The 20,000-nt window shown below is 52.2% G+C and overlaps 1 protein-coding gene across 5 annotated transcripts in view; it reads left to right on the forward strand.

Annotated features, from left to right (window-relative positions):
* Positions 1–20,000, forward strand: part of EBF3 (EBF transcription factor 3) — a 123,303-nt gene that overhangs the window by 91,550 nt on the left and 11,753 nt on the right. For all 5 annotated transcript variants that reach the window (XM_019644149.1, XM_019644151.1, XM_019644152.1 and 2 more), the window contains exons 5-7: positions 813–943; positions 1,442–1,568; positions 19,197–19,285. In XM_019644149.1, the coding sequence (XP_019499694.1) occupies positions 813–943; positions 1,442–1,568; positions 19,197–19,285 (347 nt within the window). The remainder of the gene's footprint in view (positions 1–812; positions 944–1,441; positions 1,569–19,196; positions 19,286–20,000) is intronic.

Below are 20,000 nucleotides of genomic sequence, written 5' to 3' on the forward strand. Positions count from 1 at the left end.
GCCCTGGCCTCCGCACGCAGGGCTGCTGGGAGCGCAGCGCTGGGCCTCCGGCCCCTCTCCCCCTGTGCCCTCCCTCTGCTGTCGGTCTCCCCTCCCCCCAGCAGGGCCCCCTGTGTGCAGGCAGGCCAGGCCGCAGCCATCGTAATAACTCATGCAAATGCGAGGGCTCCGGAGACAAAGAGAGGTCAGGCCAGCAGCTCGGGGATTCCTGTCGACAAACAATATTAGATGTAAAATGTGTACCTTTGACAAAAGTATTAATATAGTGCTTTTGATTTTTTTTTTCCCCTGATGAAAAGTGAAAAGTAGTAATTGTGGAGTGACAGAGGAAAATGAAGTTTTGAACCAAAAGGCAAAGTTCGCGGAAGGAAAAAACCAACCCAATTAGCTGCTCATGAGCAATCGAAACGCAAGGCGTTTGCTCCCCCACCTACCTCCGCAACCTTTTGATTGACTCTGCCTAGATCTGGGCGGCGGAGCAGATAAATCGACGTGCAGCGTGCACGCGACGCCTAATCATTTGTAATCGTCATATTTGCCCTGACACATAATTTGCTACATCAAGTCGTTTTTTTTCTTGCTCACTAGTATTCCAAGGCTTGGCCTTTGCTTTATAAAACATTGAATAGTTTGCTTTAAACACACCAGCACGCTAATGTACGCTCGCCCTTAGCGTGGCGCCTGGAGGAATACCCGCCTCTCCTCCCGCTGTGCCCGGGGGGGGGGGGGGGCTGGAGGTGGGCAGCGTGGCTGGTGCGGCCGGCCGGCCGTCTGGGACGCTAAGGTCCGCATTCTCTGTCTTGTGCGAGCAGCCACTCCGTGCATCAAGGCCATCAGCCCCAGTGAAGGCTGGACCACGGGGGGAGCGACTGTGATCATAATCGGAGACAACTTCTTTGACGGTCTGCAAGTGGTGTTCGGGACTATGCTGGTGTGGAGCGAGGTAAGCCTGCGGGATGGGGCCCTGGCAACTGGAACTTTTTCACAAACGGCTCGACAGCTGTCAATAGTGCCCTGATACGAGGCATCCTGTCGCAAACCCCCTTGGAGCTGGCAGCTCGCCTGTGGCAGGGGCTTCTCCAGTGGGTGGGTACAGGATGCCCCCCGCCCCCCACCCTGGGGTTTCAAACCTGCCGTAGGGGGTCCCTCAGTACACTGGAACAATTAGTGCTAGAATTACTAGAAGCAGGTTTAAGGGGACATATGGTGGCAATTTTCATATGAATGATGCCCTGTGGCCTTTCCTGCAAACTAAAACCCGGGATCATTTGCAGATATTTTTCTTAAAGAGCACTGGATCCCGCGTGTCTGGGTGACAGCTAGGAGGGGGCGTTTTGAGACGATAGTCCAATTTTGCTCATTTTGGTAATTATATCCAACTGGCGAGTGTCCGCCTCTCACGGCCAGCACCGCTGAAAGCTTGTTCACTGTGGTTTTGTAGCTGATAACTCCCCACGCCATCCGAGTCCAGACCCCGCCGCGGCACATCCCTGGCGTCGTGGAAGTCACCCTGTCCTACAAGTCCAAGCAGTTCTGTAAAGGTGCTCCTGGGCGGTTTGTCTACACTGGTGAGTTCCCATTTTCAACTTTTATGGCGATGTGGGAGGTGGCCCCTTAGGGCTGCGTAGCTGGGCTCTGCGGTGAGGACGGGCGAGGCCCCTGGGCTCACGGGAGGGGGTTCATCACGTGCACCATGTCTACGTCCCCGTCCGAGTTGGCAAGACGCTGTGAGCAGGTGCAGCCCCCACTGGCCATGTGACCTCGGGCCCTCCCATCTAGGACTTCTATTTTCTCACCTGTCAAGAAAGGTGGTGGGGCCGTCAGCAACAAGTCACCCAGCTTTCATGGTGGGGGGTGCCCAAGTGCCCGGCTTGTGCCGAGGGCCCTCCCTACACGCCCATTTCGTCACTCCGTGTGGCTGCCCCGTGGTGTCGCTGTTGCTCATTTGCACAAGCTGAGACTCAGAGGTTAAATCGTGTTCCCAGGGTCGCACACCCTGTACGTGAGGGGCCTCCCTCCTATGCCAGGTCTGTGCTGCGGGCCTGGGGTCTCACACCCTACACCTCACTGCTTCTGAAAGGGGATCCGTATTCTGCAAGGGTCTCGGGCAAACTCGTGTCACCAGAGGGGTCACCGCTGAAGTTACACATCTGTTATCTGAAAGTTGCCTTATGCACCGCTTTGCACCAGAGTGCTTAGGGAGCAGGATTTGTTGGGGGTTGCGATCTGGAAATGCCGTAAATACACAGAAGGCATGTTCACATTTTGAGTTCTGACCCGGCCAAGTGCAAAAACTAATATCTGAGAAGTGATCTTAATGCTGATGGCACCTGCTAAAACCTGGGAGGGTGAAGGTGACTAGGACGTGTCCCTCAGTAGTGGTGGGTCTGATGTGCGTGAGCGGTGAGGGCGGCCTGGGGCCATGGCTCCGGGCAGGGGTCTTAGACGATGCCGTGTCACCAGGTACAGGACACCCTGCAGCTGGGCTGACCTCCCCTCTGTCCATCAGGCAGGTGACACGGCAACCCTGGGGAGTCTCTTCCACTTTGGGGTTTGAGGAGGGAGTAGAGGTTCCTCACCCACCCCGTTTTGAGGAAGGACCAAGTGAGTGTGAAATGCAGACAGTTCTGCCAGTGGCCACATTCCCGTGGGCCCAGCACCACCTCAGGGCCAGCCTGGGCTGCCAGTGACACCTGAGGTCCTCGATGGAAGAGGCTGTCAGCCCCTCAGTGCTCAGTATCCCTCCATGTGGTCCAGCTGAGAGAGGAGCACCTGCCCCTCACCAGGGGCTGCTTTCTCTCAGGGACCAGCACACTCCCTGGAGCCCAGAACTGCCAAAGAACCCAGAGCAGGTGCCTGTAGCAAAAAGCTAGGGGTGCATGTCCCCCCGCTGCTGGGGCTCAGAGGCTCTTGGACCCTGGTGGACCCAGAGGCTGAGAGGCGCCCAGTGTATTAAAAAATTAAGACCTGCAAAACAGGCTTCCAAAGCGTGGGGCGCCTTGTAAGCGAGCGCCTGTACATACTTGAACCAATGCGTGCGGGTCCCTGGAGATGGACCTCAGAACCCCACCCTGGGCACGGTGGGGTGCGGTGGGTCTCACTGAGCACCTCTGCTCCAGGCCCATCTTGTGCACGAGCTGCAGCCGCACCCGTGCACATGCTCGGCACGCTGTCTCCTAACGGTGCCACGCGTGTCTGGGTTTCTGGCCTGTGAACTTCAGGCTGTAGAGGCAGTAGGTGCCCTGCTCGGCTCTGCCTGGTGCTGGCCAGAGGACCGGGGCCTGCGCTCAGACCCCCGTGGGCTTTGTGACAGTCCAGGAGAGCTTAGGGTCCAGGAGAGCTTAGGGTCCAGGAGAGCTTAGGGTCCAGGAGAGCTTAGGTGCCGTGTGACCCATGGCGGGCGCCCAGTGGGTGGTACCTCCTGCAAATGGTTACTGAGGTATAACTTCTGTCGGGGTCCTGAGTTCCTCAAAGGAAGGAATGTCTGTTACTCACAAACCATGTCCTGTGTCACGTGTCTGCTACACGACACATGGGTCCTGGGTTGGTTGCTTCAGGGGAGCATGTGTCTGTATGTGGCACGACTGACCTGGTCTGCGCAGAAATGGGTGAAGAAACCGCGTGTTCCCACATCAGACTCGCCATCCTGGCTGAACTCCTTCGTGGGGGCCTTAGTGGGTCCTTTGTCAGTCAGGTCTTTGCAGGTACGGGGTTTCTGGTGGGGGGACGTGCAGGCTGTTGCTGGGAGTGGTGGCCCTTCTCTGAGAAGGTGCGTGATGGCAGAAAGGTCCAGTTCTCCCCTCCCCTGCCCTCCCCTGCCTGTCTGCTGCTGGGGATGGTGGCCCCCGTGGGGCAGAGAAGGGCCCTGGGCTGAGCACTGTGCATTGTGAACAAAGGCAGGTGTGTTTGGAAGATGGGGGGGCGAAGGGGGAGGGGCTGCCTGTCACTGGCTGGCAGGTGTCACGTGTGGAGGGCCTGCAGGGCCACACTGCCCTCCCCGCTCCAGGCCCTTGTGAGGGGTGGGTGGGTGTCAGGCAGCTCTCTCTGCAGCCCTTTGCCCTCCTGCTAGGCAGAGATCTCTTCTCAGGGCGTCTGGGGTGTCCTGCCTCCTCCCCCTCAGGGAAGGGGCTTGTCCCTGAGCTGGTTCCGGCCACCACCCGCTGTCCAGAGGCCCGTCTTCCATTCCCACAGTGAACGTGGTGTCCGTGCCAAGCTGACTGGGCTCCTTGGGCCACCAGTTCAGGGTCCCGGCTGCTCAAGGCTTTGGGACTTCCTCCATGAGTTCTCCCACGAATGGGCCTTTCAATGAAGCCATTCAGTGAGCTGGGCCTTGCTAGCAGGAGGCTAATTTATTGCCCCCCCACCCCCACCCCAATCATTAACGGGAATATACATTTCAAACGCCGTGTAAGGGATACGGGGCCCTACACTCTCAGGGGGCAGAGGAAAGGTGGGGTCATAACCTGTCTGACCTGGAAGCTTCTGTCTGATTTGCATTGCCCTGAAATTGATGGGGACAATGAACTAATCACTGGGAATTGCGCTCCCCCTGAAAACGGAGCCAGCCCTTCTGGACGTCAGGACTTAGGCGCGCAGCCCCTGCAGGGAGGGCGCCGTCCCCTGGGCATCTGGCTCCCATCAGTGTCCCCCAGCCCGGAGGCTGCCCGGACACCCTCACAGTGAACCCTCCCGGCGAGCAGCCAGCCTCAGGATAATGAACCTGTGACAGAGGAGGGCCCCACCCGCCAGGGGCAAAAGGCCTAAATGATCTGTTTACAGTGATCTGAGAAACACCAGATTTTTCAGAACCAGACCCGATTAGTCAACCCCGAGTGGGCGTGGGCTCCCTGCTGCCCTGGGAAGGAGAGGCCGGCGGAGCCCATCTATCCAGGCCCCTTTGCCTGCTGCTTTCAACTACTATAAAGACACAATTACCTTGGGAAGTAGTGGCAGTTCAGTTGATTAGCACGGTGAATTAAAAGAATGAGTCACAAATGACATGTCCGGCTCTTTCATACTAGTCCTTTGTATTCCCACTGTGCCTCACCCCTGTTGTAAGAAGGTCAAAAATTAGAGAGAGAGAACAATTTTCAAGCGGCTAGCACTTAGGAGCAGAATTAACAACCACTCTGTATGTAATTGCCAGTTAATAGTAAATTGCCTTCTAGACTGTAAAATGCAATATATGTGGGTGGGCACCTAAAATTAAATTAATGAGATATTTGCTGCATTTAAAAGTGAATAGTGCAAATTAATAACTGAATGCAATGCTTGTTTTAATATTTGTCTAATAGTGAGTGTATCATTTGCTTGTTTAATAATAATTAAAGTGGTCCCGGAATAGCCTACCTGAGAAACTCATGGTACAGGCGGATGGAACCATTTGTTTCACATTCATAATTTCACCAGTAGAAACACATCCAATTGTTAAGAGCAATAAAAGAAATTATGTTTTAATTAGAATAGAAGCATTGTGGTGTTACTTGATTAAGACAAATAGGAATTTGTGTGCTTCTAAGTGAAAGGCGGCTAGAGCAAAAACTGCTTTTGCAGACGTGTTTCCGAGAGTGAGGCGTTCTTGCACGGATATGCGTGCGACTGCCTTCTCTCGGTGCCCGTGTGGCAGGATGGTTTCCTGTTGCACAAGAGAACCGAAGCTGGTGGGTGGTGACATGTTTCCAGCAGGGTTCCCCAGGACACCAGGTGACTCATAGGGGGCTCCTACTCTTGGCCTCTTGGACCCCCAATGTTTGTTTAACCTCAGTTTAGGGATTTCTTTTGCCAATGGGAGAAATGACCGCGAACTACCCAGAGTCAACATGTGGTCTGCCACAGGCCAAACCCAGTTCCTCAGGAAGATGCTGGCCGTCCATGGCACATGCGTCCAGGTGGGCATGGACCGGGCTTCTCTGCCGAATGCACGGCCCAGTCTCAGCTCTGCAAGTTAGTCCAAGACGGGGACATAAAAATGATGATTTTCTGCACAAAGACTTGCATTCAATCTCAAGCTTGTGAAATAATGACTCAACCAGTAATTGCTAACAGTTTGTGCTCTCTCTGATACAGTATTTACGTTTTTTGCTTTTTTAAGGTGCAGTCCTGGCACCCGTGGGGTGACAGTTTCCTTGCCCGTGGCGCACTCCAGGTCCTTGGCGGGCTGCCACCATTTAACCCCCACTTCACTTCGCCCCTTGAAAAGTGCTCATGTTTCTGAAGTGCCTTAAAGATCTTTTGTGTGCATTCAGATGTGATTGTGTCAACAGCACGGTGACACACTGCACCGTCAATAGCGCCTCTGACCACTGCCAGCACCAGCGAGCTGTCCCCCAGGCCAGTGCTCTTCAAACAAATTACTTGTGCCCACACAGCAAATGGTCCCTAATTGCCCCCCACAAATCATACTGTTTTTACTATGCTAAACTAAATGCTAATTAACGCCTTCCCTTAAATGTGAACCGCCTGATCATTGCGATTACATGTTTCCAACCACATATGTGGATACGATGGAGAAACAAATATTTCCATCACGGGTCCTAGAGTGGGGGCAACCTTCCCGCCGTTCAGCCAGTTCCTCCCAGGTGCCCCCGTCCAGCCTGGCCTGTTAGGCCCAGCAGCGCCCAGGCTGTCCAGTCCCCGGCAGTGAGCACTCTGCGGCCAGCCTGGTGTCACTGGTTCCAGCTCTGCAGCTGGCGGGTGGCAATGAAAGGCCACATCCCCTGGAGGGTCGACACCTTGGCTTTGATGTGAGGTTAGCTGTGGGGAGGAGGAGGGTGGGACGGGCACGGGTGACTTGGCCCCCTCTAGATCTGTCCAGACTCGGAGAGCTGGCAGTTACCCAGATGGCACAGCACCTGACAGCACAGTTTTTCCTCCCAGCACAGCCCCACCTTGGCTCTTGTCATTTGTCCCCGCACTGGTGAGAGAGGGCAGATTTTCCCCATCGGCCGGGATGGTGTGCAGGCCTGGGAGTGGAGTCAGGCTGGCCGTCTCTGGGGTCATCTGCGGGTTCTTTAGGACCACCGAGGAAGGCAGGACACCCACCTGGCATCCTGTGCAGCACGTTAGACCAAATAACGATCAGTTCGTCTGCCAGCATGCTAAGTGGGTGCTGGCCATGCACAGGCAGCCTCGCGCCCCTGCGAGGGCTCCGGGGGTCACTGCTGTCCCCTTTCCCTCCTGTCTCGAAGGAGGCTGGGAGAATGAGACACACCGTTTGTGCTATTGCACAAGTAGACGATTTGTCCTAATCAGTGACACCCATTTACTAGAATTGCTTAAAATGAACTATACCTCATACAGAAATCGCACATTTAGAGAGTTCCATTCATCATCTGAAAATTGAGGCCAGTAAACTTTTCTGCTCCTCCAGTGGGATCGTAGGCACGCATCAAAATGTTAAAAATGATTGGTGAGAGGGAGCTGTCACCCATTTATCAAGGAAAAGAACATTATTTGCTAATTTCCCAACCAGGCTGGTGACAGGGTGCTCCGTCTTTGGACCCGCGGTGACCAGTATGGCCTTTTTGTTATTAGTACAAGTCAAGCGCTTTTGGGCAGTTGCTAACAAGACACATTTGTCTGTCATCAGAGGGGCTTTGGTTGTTTTCCAAGTGGCTGTGACCAAAGTCTGCGCCCCGCGCCCCAATGGCTGCACTTTCCGGGGCCGCGCTCACCCGGGAGGAGAAATCAGCTGATAAATCACAAAGTTTCCATGTCAAGGTGAAGGTATCGACTCTCAGCACCAAACCTGACAAAATGTAGCCGAGAGGACACAGCCATTCATCTTCTGCAAAGGACAAAAGGGTCATCGGGTTTCACTCCGTGACTGGAGGGTGGGGGGTGGCAGGCCTGGCCCTCTGCTGCCAAGTCCCCCCACCCCCCCCAGCATGGGCAGGGGCCCGGCCGCCCTTCCCCACCACCCAGAGGCCCAGGGAACACAGTCACACAGAGGGCTCAGGAGCAGGACTAGCGTCTGGGGTTTCTGGTTGGTCAGGGTGCGTGCCGCATGTCTGAGAGCTGTGGGACGGCGGGCAATGAACGAATGACCTTTAGAAACACAAAGCGATCGACTGAAGTGCAGAATAAAGCGGGGATAACAAGGTGTAAAAAGGAAATCGCACCGATCACCCTGGTGAGAACTTCCCCGGGCTCGGGCAGCGTTAGCAACCAGCGTGACAGGGAGACCCGTCCGCGGACGCGTGTGTTCTCCTGGCCAAAGAGGACAGAACGGGATCACTCTGCGGCCCCTAGAAGAATAGGAACGAGAGCTAAATGTTACTGTTCCTCCCTTTCTGGCTGACCAGTCCCCTGTGCCCCAAGCCCCTCCCACCAGCTCCATGGGGCTGGACATGTGGCCCGGCTGGGAGTGCTCCTGCTCTCATGTGAAACATTGACTTTTGGGGGGGGTCTTTAGACCTGTCTGGATACGTTTGCTCCAGGCTTAGGCTTAGATCTCAAAAGCTCAGGCTGAGAAAAAGCACACTTAAAAAATTCTCCTTCGAATCAGTTGGATCTTCTCTATTTGTTGTAGAAAATGCAAAATTCTAACTTTCTTAGAATGGTTTGTCTGTAAAAACAACAACAAAATGGGAGGCCATTAGTCAGTAATGTGGACTGTTGGCTACATAAAAAAAAAAAAAGTTTTCAAATGCTGTTAATGAGCATATGGAATAACTTGGTCCCACAAGGGACCTGGGTGCATGTGCTGTGGCACATATGCTCTGGAAGACTCATTACAGAGTGTTAAATTTTAAATACAGACGCTGCCATAGAGACAGTTGGCTGTGCAGGTCTTGGCACACGTCGGCGTAAACCATCTTTGGGGGACATCTCTTAAAGGTGCAGCCTGGCGGTGGGTCATCGCTTCTCTGTCCCTTCTAGATGCCACCCTTCCCTGCCCTCAAGATGTAGCCCTTCTTACATCTTTCACACGTGGAGATCCTACTTCCTGACCAAGTGACACGGGTCAGGCGGCCCCCACCCTGGGCATCTGATGCCCAGTGAGGACTTAGAGTCAGGGCATCGAGGCCGTTGGACGTGGGGAGATTCGGCCAGTTTCCTTCTCCACCTCCTCACCCCCTTTCTTCTCTCAGAAGGCCCTGCCCCGATACCCCTGGCCCTTCCTATCTGAGCCCCGAGGATGTGGGGGGAGCTGGTGGCCTGCAGTGCCATGCTGCTCCCCAATCTCCTGAGCTCATGTTCCCAGTGCTGGCCACCAGCCAGCGGCTTCAGCCATGACAGTCACTCCCACCCTGGTTTGGAAGAGCACCTGAGTGTTTTTCCAATGAATGTGTCCCCAGCACAGGAACACCCCACATAACCCTTAGTGCCTGCTGGGCTGGGCTGGTGAGCAGGCGTCCGAGCCGTGGGGTGCAGCTCCTGGTGTTTGTGTGGCTGAAGGACAGGCATGGTCCAGATGGCCCAGGTGACCATTTCACAGCGTACTAGGTGTCAAGCTGCAGTGTGTCCCAAAGGGAAGACTAGATTGGCCTTGTGTGCTTGTCAGTTAAAATGGGGCTTACTCCACAGCCTGACTTGCTTTAATGCCACGAAAGTGAGGTCCACATCTGTGAGGCATGGCCTCCACACTAGCATTCTTCCTCCACAGTCCCAGCAACAGTGGCCCGGGCCTGAGCTCTGTCCCCATGGCCGGACACTGGCACCCCCGTGTTCCCCACAGACCCCTGCCTCTCTTCCTCACTGCCCTGAATTCTGTGACCGTCTGTGTCACCTACTGTCAGGAATGACCTTTACGACGGGCATGGTGTCAAAGGATGGACGCTGACAGCCACCGTGGTTTGGAATTCCCCCGCGGTTTCTGGTGTTTAGTTTTTACCTGATGCCCACCTGGGCCAGGTGCTCAGCTGGGGGCTGCAGGCGATCAGAAGAGGAGGGGCGTCTGGGGCCCATAGGTGCTCAGGGTGGACGGTGCGCGGCAGTGGCTCCTCCCCAGGGGAAGCCTGGTTCTGGGCCTCACAGCTACCTTGCACCCCAGCTGACGCCAGGTCTTATGGGAATGGAACAGGACAGAGAAAGGAGTGAATAAAATAGTCATAAAATGTGCGGAGAGGGACAGCTGAGGCCCCGTGGGATTTTGTAGGAGGGAGGGCCTCTGGGGCATGGTGTGGAGGTGGCTGGGCGGGCTGCGCCCCTGGACATCCAGCAGTGGTGTGGGGAGGGGGGCAGTTCCAGGCGGAGGGACAGCATGGAGAAGTCGGAGCTGGCAGGGCCGCAGGGGTGGGAAGGGAGGTTGGGCCAGGCCACAGAGGCCTCCTGATGCCAACACGCTTCGGGGTTTGGGGGCCCTTGTGTGGAAGTCGGGCTGTTGTACAGGAGACACGTCATCTAGAATCCACTCAGGCTGTGGTTTGTGGATTCCGGCGTTCACGTTAGTCTTGGCGAGATGCCGGTAAAGGCTCTGCCTGAGGGCTTTCCTTTCCTTCATTCAGCCTGAAAAACCAGGAGTTAAAAATGCCTCCGTGGAGACTGAAAAGGGCAGTAGTGTTGGGAAGCCACATCCTCTGCCCTGCATGGGCGCCCGTTCCCCCTGCCCGTCCCTCCCCCACGGCGGGGTCTGTCTCGTTTTCTTTCTCGGGACCTCCGCCTTCACACAAACGGCTGAAGCACCTTTAGCGCCAGCCGGCGCCAGACCACGGAAGACACTCCTCAGCACAGGTGTAGCGGGCACATGGATTCTAATCCAGATTGGAGGTGGCCCTTCCACTTCAAATTTCGGCTTTGTTCATGTGTAACTCACATAGCATACAATTCGCTAAGGTGCACAATGCGTGGCTTTCAGTGTGTTCACAGAGCTGTGCAGGTGTAAATCTAACTGAAGGACGTTCTCATCACACAGCGAGGACGCCTGTATCCTTAGCAGTCACCCCACTCCCATCGCTCCCAGCCCCCCCCCCAGGCAGCTGCACACCTACTTCCGGGCCCCTGTGCATTGATTGGGTCCTCTGGGCGTTTCCTATAGATCAGGGGTGTCAAACTGGCGGTCCACGGGCCACATGCGGCCCTCGAGGTAATTTTTTGTGGCCCACGATGCTCTGAAATAAAATGAAAATAAAAAAAATTGTTATGAAGAAAATAGCGCTTAGGGGAGATTGAGGCAATACTGTACACACAATTCCCTCGTTAACCCTTTAACTACTGAAGACGAGTATAGAAAAAATTACCTCGAGGGCCGCATGCGGCCTGCGGGCCGCCAGTTTGACACCCCTGCTATAGATGAACCACACTGTGTGTGGTTACGGCGACAGGCTTCGTTTCACTCAGCATGTTTCAAGGTTCTTCCATGTCATAGCGTGCATCAGAGATTCGTCCCTTCTTACAGCTGCATAGATTCCTGTGCAGGGGTAAGACCCCGTTTTGTTTATCTAATCATCAGCGGATGGGCTCTTGGCATTACAAGTAATGCCGTTACAAGACATTTGTGAACAGGTTTTTGTGTAGACATGTGAGAAACGTTACGTTCACTTGGGCTTCTCAGAATAAAAAACACTGTGATACCTTCTACATTGGCCTGGATTTTCAAGAAGCCCCGCAGTCATGACTCATGGCTCCTGAACACCTACTGTGCATCCTGCGCTGAGTAGGGCAGGTGTGTTGTGACCCAGGGTGATGGCCCCACCTTCAAGGAGGAGGGCGGACCCCTGGGCAAGCGAATGGATGTCCTGGGAAGTGCACCCATGGGTGGGTGGGGCAGAGGGTGCTGTGGCTTTGGGAACACAGGAGGGAGGGGTCTTTCTGTCCCAAGGAAGCCTCAGTTTTGGGAGGGGTTTGGGCTTTCGGAGCTCCTTTTGCAGCTAACTCCGAGCAGAGATTTTGCACTGGGTTAGTATGCAAATCCTCTGCCCCGTGGTTCTCCACAGAGCGTGACGTTGCCCACTGAGTTTTAAGCCCCTCCCCACCCCAGGATGTCTAAGAGGGGCACCAATATCAACACTTGATTTTTCCTTCTTAGAAAGGGGCTAACATTAGGTAGCATGTGACTTCATTATGTTGAGGGTGGCTTTATTCGCTAGCTTCCCCTTCCTTTCTGTTCACTGGCCCTTCTGTGCATAGACAGGTAGCACTTGCCTTTGGGGAGGGGGTGAGGTGGGGGGTGCCAGCAGCATGGGTGACCAGGTCACTTCCCACCTCAGGGCTGCGTCGTGGGGAGTCTGTCTTGGGCTCTCGGTCCCCGTCCCCAAGTGAGCGCCTCAGATGTGCCACGTGACCTTGGTTCCCTTAGCTGCCGGGCTGGGCTTGTAGACCTAGTTTCGACATGACTATAAAAGCCGCAATCCAGTGCATTCTGGGAGGTATGTAAACAGAATTGTTTGAATGCAGTCCAATAGTTGTCAACGAGGGTATTATTTTGGTAACAAGGAAGATGAGCTGTCCCCTTTTCTGTGTTTGGTGTCACATCACAATGCCACCATCCGCTGCCAGGCGGCGGTGAATGGCAGCGGGTCCCTGTGCACAGGCCGGGTTGGGCTGCTGTGAGAATACCGGTACAGCATTCCCGATACCAATGAGGAGAGCCTGGTTTCCAATTAGAAGTCCCGGGCGGCACCTTCCCACCCGTCTACATCTCGGTTACGGAAAATGCCCTTCGGTTAGCGGGTTAAAAGGGCTTCCCGGGGTAACTACAGGGTGAAACAGAGGCCGACCTTGGGCAGGTCTGAGCCACCCCCACCGTTGGGGCCCCACGCCAGGATGCTGGAAATCCAAGTCTCTTTGATGAGGGCAACCCAGGGTGCATGGCTTGGTGTCAAAGAATGGGGACCCCCGCTCCCCCCCAAGACTTCCGGTCTGTTCCCGCCCAGTGCCGCGGCTGCCCTTGGCCAGCCCAGCCGGGGAGCCAGGCCGGCTCCCGGGGGCAGCCGTCTGGGGGGTGATGCTGCCTTTGTGTGTCCCATGCATGCCACAATGCCTGGCTCACCCTGCCGAGTTCTGTGATTGAAATTCATTGCCAAATTTATTGAGAAATTAATGAGAAAAGCTGCAAAGTATTGACTTTGAGAGGAAAACACAACTCATCTTGAATGAGGAGGAAAATGCAGCAATAATTTAGCCACTATTGATCTGGCCCTGTCCATGTATTGATCTTCATTTTACAATATTAATTTGCACCTGCAATCGGCTGCAAAGGGAACCGATTTCATTTCGTGGCCGCGTTAATGTGCAAAGCATTAGGTGCTCTTAAGTGGGGGTGTTACACGTCGTGTCGGGAAGGCAGATTTTTTTTTTCTATTTTTGCTTGTTACTGAAATAGACTAGAAATTAATTTTTTTGTCGGACAAAATATGAAAGCAAAAACCCATCTAAGAGGCGGCCCTCCTCTCGGCGGCATGGGCCGCGTTTCATCCGTGAGGAGCCGTCAGCTGCCTGAAACTCCAGCCACCTCTCATCATCATGCCCGGATCAGTTCAAAGTTCATGAAATTTCTATGAGCATTGATCTCGCCCCATTGATTTTTTTTCCAGCAGATCTTTGAAATTTTAATTTCCCGAGCATCTGAATTTCTTATAGATGAAATGCACTTGGAGGAGACAGTTGATGATAAACTGGAGAACTTAGCATCATTTTAAAGCCGAAAAAAAGGGGAGAAAAAACAGGCCTTTGCCGGCTGTGTGCCGTGTTTCCAAGGCGGCGTGATAGAGGGGCTCTGACGGGGCGGGGTGTGCAGGGGGAGTAGATACCGATTTTGTCTTTGGTGGCCACACATTTTTAATGCAACTTTTTATACAGTCATTTTTGAAAGAAAAGCTATCTGGAGAAACAGCGGGACAGAGCCTCCTTCTTCACTGCGCAATCATTTGCTCACAGCAGTCTTTATCACCTGGTCAAGTTCACCTAGTTACTTATCAGTGGGACATTTAATAACCTCAAGGTGATATAATTGCTATTGGCATTTTTCCCCCTCGGATTCAGCTGGTTAATGTGTAAACTACTTGTCAGCAAATAGCACTTTGTCACTGAAATCGCTAACACCCTCTAGAGGGACGTCTTTGTATTGAGCAATTTAATTTTACTTTATTTAATTTTTACACATTACAACCTGTGTTCATTCAGGCACACTGAAGGTTTGCAGCCTGTTGGGGCAGGGTCCGGGTTCCCTGTTAGTAAAATACACTATATCTTATTTAACTATCCCCATCGCCTTAATTGACGCGCGTTCTTGTCCTTCGGAAAAGGAACTGCAGATGTTCTTATTATGTAGTTATGTTGCTAATGTGAAAAACTGCCTCATTATGAGGATCTGTTTGGAGCTAGAAAATTACTGCATTATGACAAATGCATGATCGGGAAGTTACAGGAAGATGATCATTATTGAAATGAAACTGGAACTCATTTAATAGCTGCAACCAGCAGCTGGAATGAAGCAAATGGATGTCTTCCTGTTTTTATTGTTGCAGTCAGGTTTCTCAGGCAGAAGGGAAAGCTGTGCTAAACCTAGAACTTCTTGTAGCTTTCTCTGCTCGCTGGGCTTCGGTGTAAACAATGGAGAGGCGTTGCTGAAAGTCCTTGCTACCTACCTGCCATGCCCCCCCCCTTGTGTGTTTAATGACGCTATTTTAAAGACACGAATGTGGCTGTAGAAGCAATTACTCCAGGAGTACTTACAGTCGCACAGCTCGCTGGCTGGGCTGGTCTCCAGGTCTCCCTGGCCGGGTGGTCGGGAGGTGGCCATCACAGTTAAGCTTGGTCGCTGTCCCCATTTGCAGGCAGCGCACCTCCAGGCCCAGGTTGGAGGGGTGGAGGCCCTGGCCCCCGGGGCAGGCAGCAGCATCAGCGAGGGGCCGCCTCTGCTGGGAGCTGCCACTCACGGATGCCCTTGGGGGCGGGTTTCCCACAGCGGAGCCCAGGGCGCATAGTAGCTGCTCAATAAATGTCGGGTGAATGGACTGGATTTCAGACAGTTCATTTGGCCATTTTACGCCTGGAAAGTTGCTCTTTGTAGAAAACACTTGCTGTCCCCAAACATATGTATTTTCTAGCCTGGAATGTTGTCTCTGTGTTACCGACCCAGAGGTCCTGAGCATGTACCCTTGCTTAATCGAATTAGGTTTCTACATTAATGGACTTACTATTCAAGTCTAATCAAATGATCATACACATTTTGGAGTGTTCGAGATAAACAGAGACCGTGGGGCAGGGCTGGCTGACACAGAAGGGTAAGCCATCAAAATGAAAGCTAAAACTATGTGTGTCACAAGAAGGAACATTCCACGGACTCGCGCCTGTTGGTACGTTTCTCGTGGCAGCCGTCTGACTGGAGCTGCCCCAGCCACAGCTGCAGCTCAGAGCCCAGTGCCGTTCCCTGCTGCCACATTAGCTCCGGCAATCCCAACTTGAACTGACATCACAGACCGTTAAAATTTTATCAATTGCAGTATGATTAATCCCCCAGTACACGGGCATGACTTAAATATTTAGAATGCTTCTTCTGTTATGACTTTAATGCATGTAAAGTAACGAGATTAACTCCAGTACACTCAAATATATTTAAATATGTATCCTTCCCGAGCTGCAGGCGATTCCGGCGTGTAGGACTCATTGAGTCTCTGTGGCCGTGTCAGGCTCCATTTGTATGACCCGCGCTGGATGCTGGCCTGCGTGATCGCCGGATATCTGGCCTTTCACAGGCTGCCTGACTGCCTGCCCCATTTGGCAGGGAGTGTGATTCCCAGCTAGTCTAGCTTCTGATTCACTCAGGTTTTATTGCTGTGTAATTTTCTTATTCTAAAATAAAAGCTCTCCAACAAAAATTACTATGCATTAGGCCGCAGTAGCCTACTCAAATGGATATTAATACAGTTTATCTCTAAAAGGACGAATAATGTATTTGAAACAGATAAAAGGCCCTGCACTAAATGAGGAATGTTAATATCTTATGGCACGGCTAATAAAGAGATGTTTCGCAAGGGGGATTTGTTTTATGACGTTGGATACAACAGTGTATCGTCTGATATATCTCACATGGTACAGTTTTGCACATGCGGTCACCTCTTTCATACACGACAGCCCCTGTCAGCCAGATTTGAATTCAGAACAAAGAATGGGCGCTAATTACCTCCGAGATGCAGACGTGTGCGAGGCCACACCGAAAGTTGGAAGCTTATGGTACATTTTGAGAAATGCCTTGTTTTTTTCCCCCTTCAGCAGAAAATAGCATTTGTTTTTGTTGTGTTTAAGGCAGAGTTTAAATTAATTTAACCCAGTGACACATGTTCAGAGACTAAGCATGCTGCTAAATAATTCCTTGGAATAAATTGCTCAGGAACCAAGGACATTAATTTACGGCTCTCCTGATGCTGACAGATGTGAGGGCGGGAGGAGGACCTCCAAATATTAACATAAAACAAATTTGCTTTATTCTTCTTCATATTTCTGCTTCATCCCCGCCTTGAGCTCACCCAAGGCTCCTTCTCTAATTATCCACGAGGTCAGTAAGCAGAATTGGGAAGAAGCGGGGAGATCAATACAAATTACCCCTGAGCAAACCAGTGCTGACAGCCTGAATTGCAGCATATGTTTACCCAAAATCAGGCAATTTATCTTAATATCAGCAAAGTAATGCAGTGCAGGTGAAAGGTCAGGCAATCTCTCCCCCTCATAATTACCCAGTTCTAAAACAGGAAAGTGGTATTGATTGGCCTGGCTCGGTGCTTGGTGACTGGACGTGCCAGAGCCTCACCCTGCCCGGCCAGGCCTTGCCTTGTAAACTCCACACGCTCAGGATTTATGAGATGTGTGCGAAGGGTCTTAGGCTTTCTCCTCCAGTCGCAGAATTTGCCAGCAAAGCCTCGGCAGCTCCCCGTCTCACCGGGCGTGGGGTGATGGGCTCTGTGCTGCTCGGCACTCAGGAGGTCACCAGTCGGCCTGGCAGATGGCAGCTGCTCTTGGAGGCATAGAGGCAAATTGATCCCCGCCCCCCCCTCAGTGGTCACACACATCCCAGAACCACAAATGCGTGTCGCTTCCGCAGTTTGAAGACAAGGGCAGTTTCCCCCCCACCCCGCCCCCCAATTCTTCCATGTAAATTCTCTGGCCTTCCAGTGGCCAAGCCCCGGATGGGTTTGAAGCTGCAGCAGCCCCCTCCCCGTTGGGCATGGCGGAGACCTCCAGTGGCACAACTCTGTGTCACCCTCCCAGCATGCAGCCTGGTGCCTAGCTTCTTGGCAGGGCAGTCAAGGTGTGAGTGCTCCTTGGGCTGAAGCGAGGTGAAAGGTACCCTCATATTTATACTGCTTTAAAATGTTTCTGGTCTTAGAAGGAGAATATCAATTCAGCTGAAACATTGGAGAATGTCTCTCCCAGAATGAGAGTGTATGGTTATTACAAGTCATAAAGCTTCTGAGAGCTTGCATTAAAGCGTCTATCACCTGTCAGGGCATTTGCATGAAATCTATAGCGGCCGCCCATCTATCTTTTCTGATCACCTTTCACCAGGCCGATTCATTAAGTCAGACAGTCATGCTGATTAGCTGGGAGAGAGAAGAAACCCTGACGTGTTAGAAATGCACAGTGGGCCACCTTTTTTGTTCTCTAATCAAGAAACGTAATACTTTATCTCATCCTTTTTGGACCAAGTCGCTCGCTGGGTGCGGGCCCATCCGCCCCGCTGCCCGCGTTGCGCTCCCGGCTGCCACCCTTGTCCCAGCCCAGGCAGAGACATGACAAATTGTCCCCCAAGTCAACGCTGACAGCTTCTGATGATTAATGGTTTGATTATGAAGTGGTTTTACACATATAGAATTTACATCACAGGGAGTTAGAAATTTTGCCATGTCACACACGCCGAGGTATTTTGAAGAGCTTTACTATTTGCAAAGAGAAAAGAGGGTAAAATCATAGCAAAAGCCATGTCATGTAAAATCAATACGTCGGATCAATGCTTTATTAACAAGAAAATGTCTTACTTCACATTCCTGTGCGGACCTTTGTCTCCGGGATGTATGATGGAATGTCAAATCATATTGCGGTCCTCCACATTCGGGCCCCTTATTGAGTGTACGCGGAGTCTTCCGGTGTCACTTACAAGACCCACAGTGGGTGTTGACACCCGCAGCCCAAGCGCTCGAGGATAACGGTGACCAATTATTTCGGAAAGCCCTTTCAAAGGCAGCCTGTCACCTTGTTCTTGAAGCCGTAGCCTTTTGTGTTCCCAGCAGTCCAGGGACCTGCTGAGTTGGGTGGTGTTAATCATCAAATTACGTGCTGACTAATGAGTGATGGCCCAAATTGGGGGCTGAGTAATGAATAGATGGCGGCAGGTCTTATTAGCTTCAGAAAACCCCCTGATTTATGTTGCGCCATGCACTGTGGCGTTACTCCACGGAAAACGATATCTCCATCAAGAAGTAATGTACTCTAATAAGTATTTTCATCTTAACTCGCGTGCCCGGGCCTCCGGGCTCAGTTTTTGTTGGAGTCAGGCAGAGCCGTAATAAAGCCCAATGGCTCCTTATAAAGCTTGTTAAACACAGAGTGTGCAGTCGGACGGAGTCCCGGCCGTGATTCATGCACTGTACACAGCCCGTGTGCGCTGATTTATGGCCCCGCACAGTTCATAGTCAAAATTACAATTTGAGGGATAAAAAGATTAATTACTATTTGTGGCCAGCAATTCCGTGAGGCTGGTGGAATGATAGCGTTCTACATCAGTTTGTAGTCAGTCGCTCACAGATTATTAAAGCTTTGCAAGAGTAAGCGTCCCTCCTGCCTGGTGTGGGCTCCGGCAATATGCTAGACAAAAAAGGACCACAGGGATAAATCTGAAGCTGGCAATAGCTGGACATATGTCATAATTGCCAGTTTCCCATAAATCCCTGGCTGGTGCAGACGGCTCCGCGTGGTGTAGACAGTGATCATGACACTGCTGATTGCTATGGCCCCGAGACCGGCAACTTTGCGACTGCACTACCATTCTTACAATATATTGAGTAACCCTTTGACTTTCTTCCAGTCTAATTATAGATTAGAAATAATCACGGCTTTTATGTGCAAAAGAAAGGGGGAAATCCATTCCTTGAGACAGAACTGGCATTCGGGGTGTGTGTGGGGGAGGCGGGGGGTGGGGTGCTTGCCTTCCAGAGCCTCAGAAAAGCAGAATCGCACGTTTATTTGTAAGCGTGCAATAAACGCATAATGGATGACATAAAAGTAATTAACCTGACCTACATCTCTGTGTCCTGTTACAGCCCTTAACGAACCGACCATAGATTATGGTTTTCAGAGGTTGCAGAAGGTGATCCCGAGACATCCGGGCGACCCCGAAAGGTTACCCAAGGTGAGTGAAAGGGCCAGGGCTGCCCTGCTCGCGGGGGGCCGCCACCGGGCGGGCTCCGGCTCAGGGGCAGCAGGGGCTCTGGGAAGGGGGCTTCTGGGCGCCCCAACTCCTGGTGCCCACGGCAAGGCTGAGAGGTGCCCGGCCTGACCCGGAGGCGGGCCCAGCGCGTGGGAAGGGAGCTGAGTGGCCTCCACATTGGCATTTCATCCAGTCAGGACCATATTTTTGAAGGAGGAGAAGAAAGGCTTCTCTGATACAAATATTTTGGATTCTGCAAGGGGACATAAACTTCCGCGTAATGAAATAGTTCAATTAAACATTTTCCACTCCAGTAGCCCGTGCTGATTTCAATCTAGCAGCCCCAGTCTGATCTGTGATTACTTGACTCTTGTTTTCCTTTCATTTTCTAAAGCTCGATTCAGTTTAATCTTTTGTTTACAAAGCTTTTGTTATAAGTCCCTGACTTAGCAGGCTAACAAATGAAGTCCACATATTAATATCTAGGGGGACTTTTCATTTAAATTCAGAAAAGACAAAAGGCACCCGCGCTGTTTATGCACACGCCACATATCACAGGAATTTCATTTTGATGTATAACATTAAAGATAAGTCAAGCTTATAATTTTTCCCCTCCTTTGATATAATTTTGTCTCTTTCTCTCTTTAGAAGCCATCTCTGACTTTCAAGGCAGAGTTGAAAACACACAATGAAACAT

Source organism: Hipposideros armiger, unplaced genomic scaffold (genome assembly GCF_001890085.2).
Source record: "Hipposideros armiger isolate ML-2016 unplaced genomic scaffold, ASM189008v1 scaffold_85, whole genome shotgun sequence".
Classification (NCBI taxonomy): Eukaryota; Metazoa; Chordata; class Mammalia; order Chiroptera; family Hipposideridae; genus Hipposideros; species Hipposideros armiger.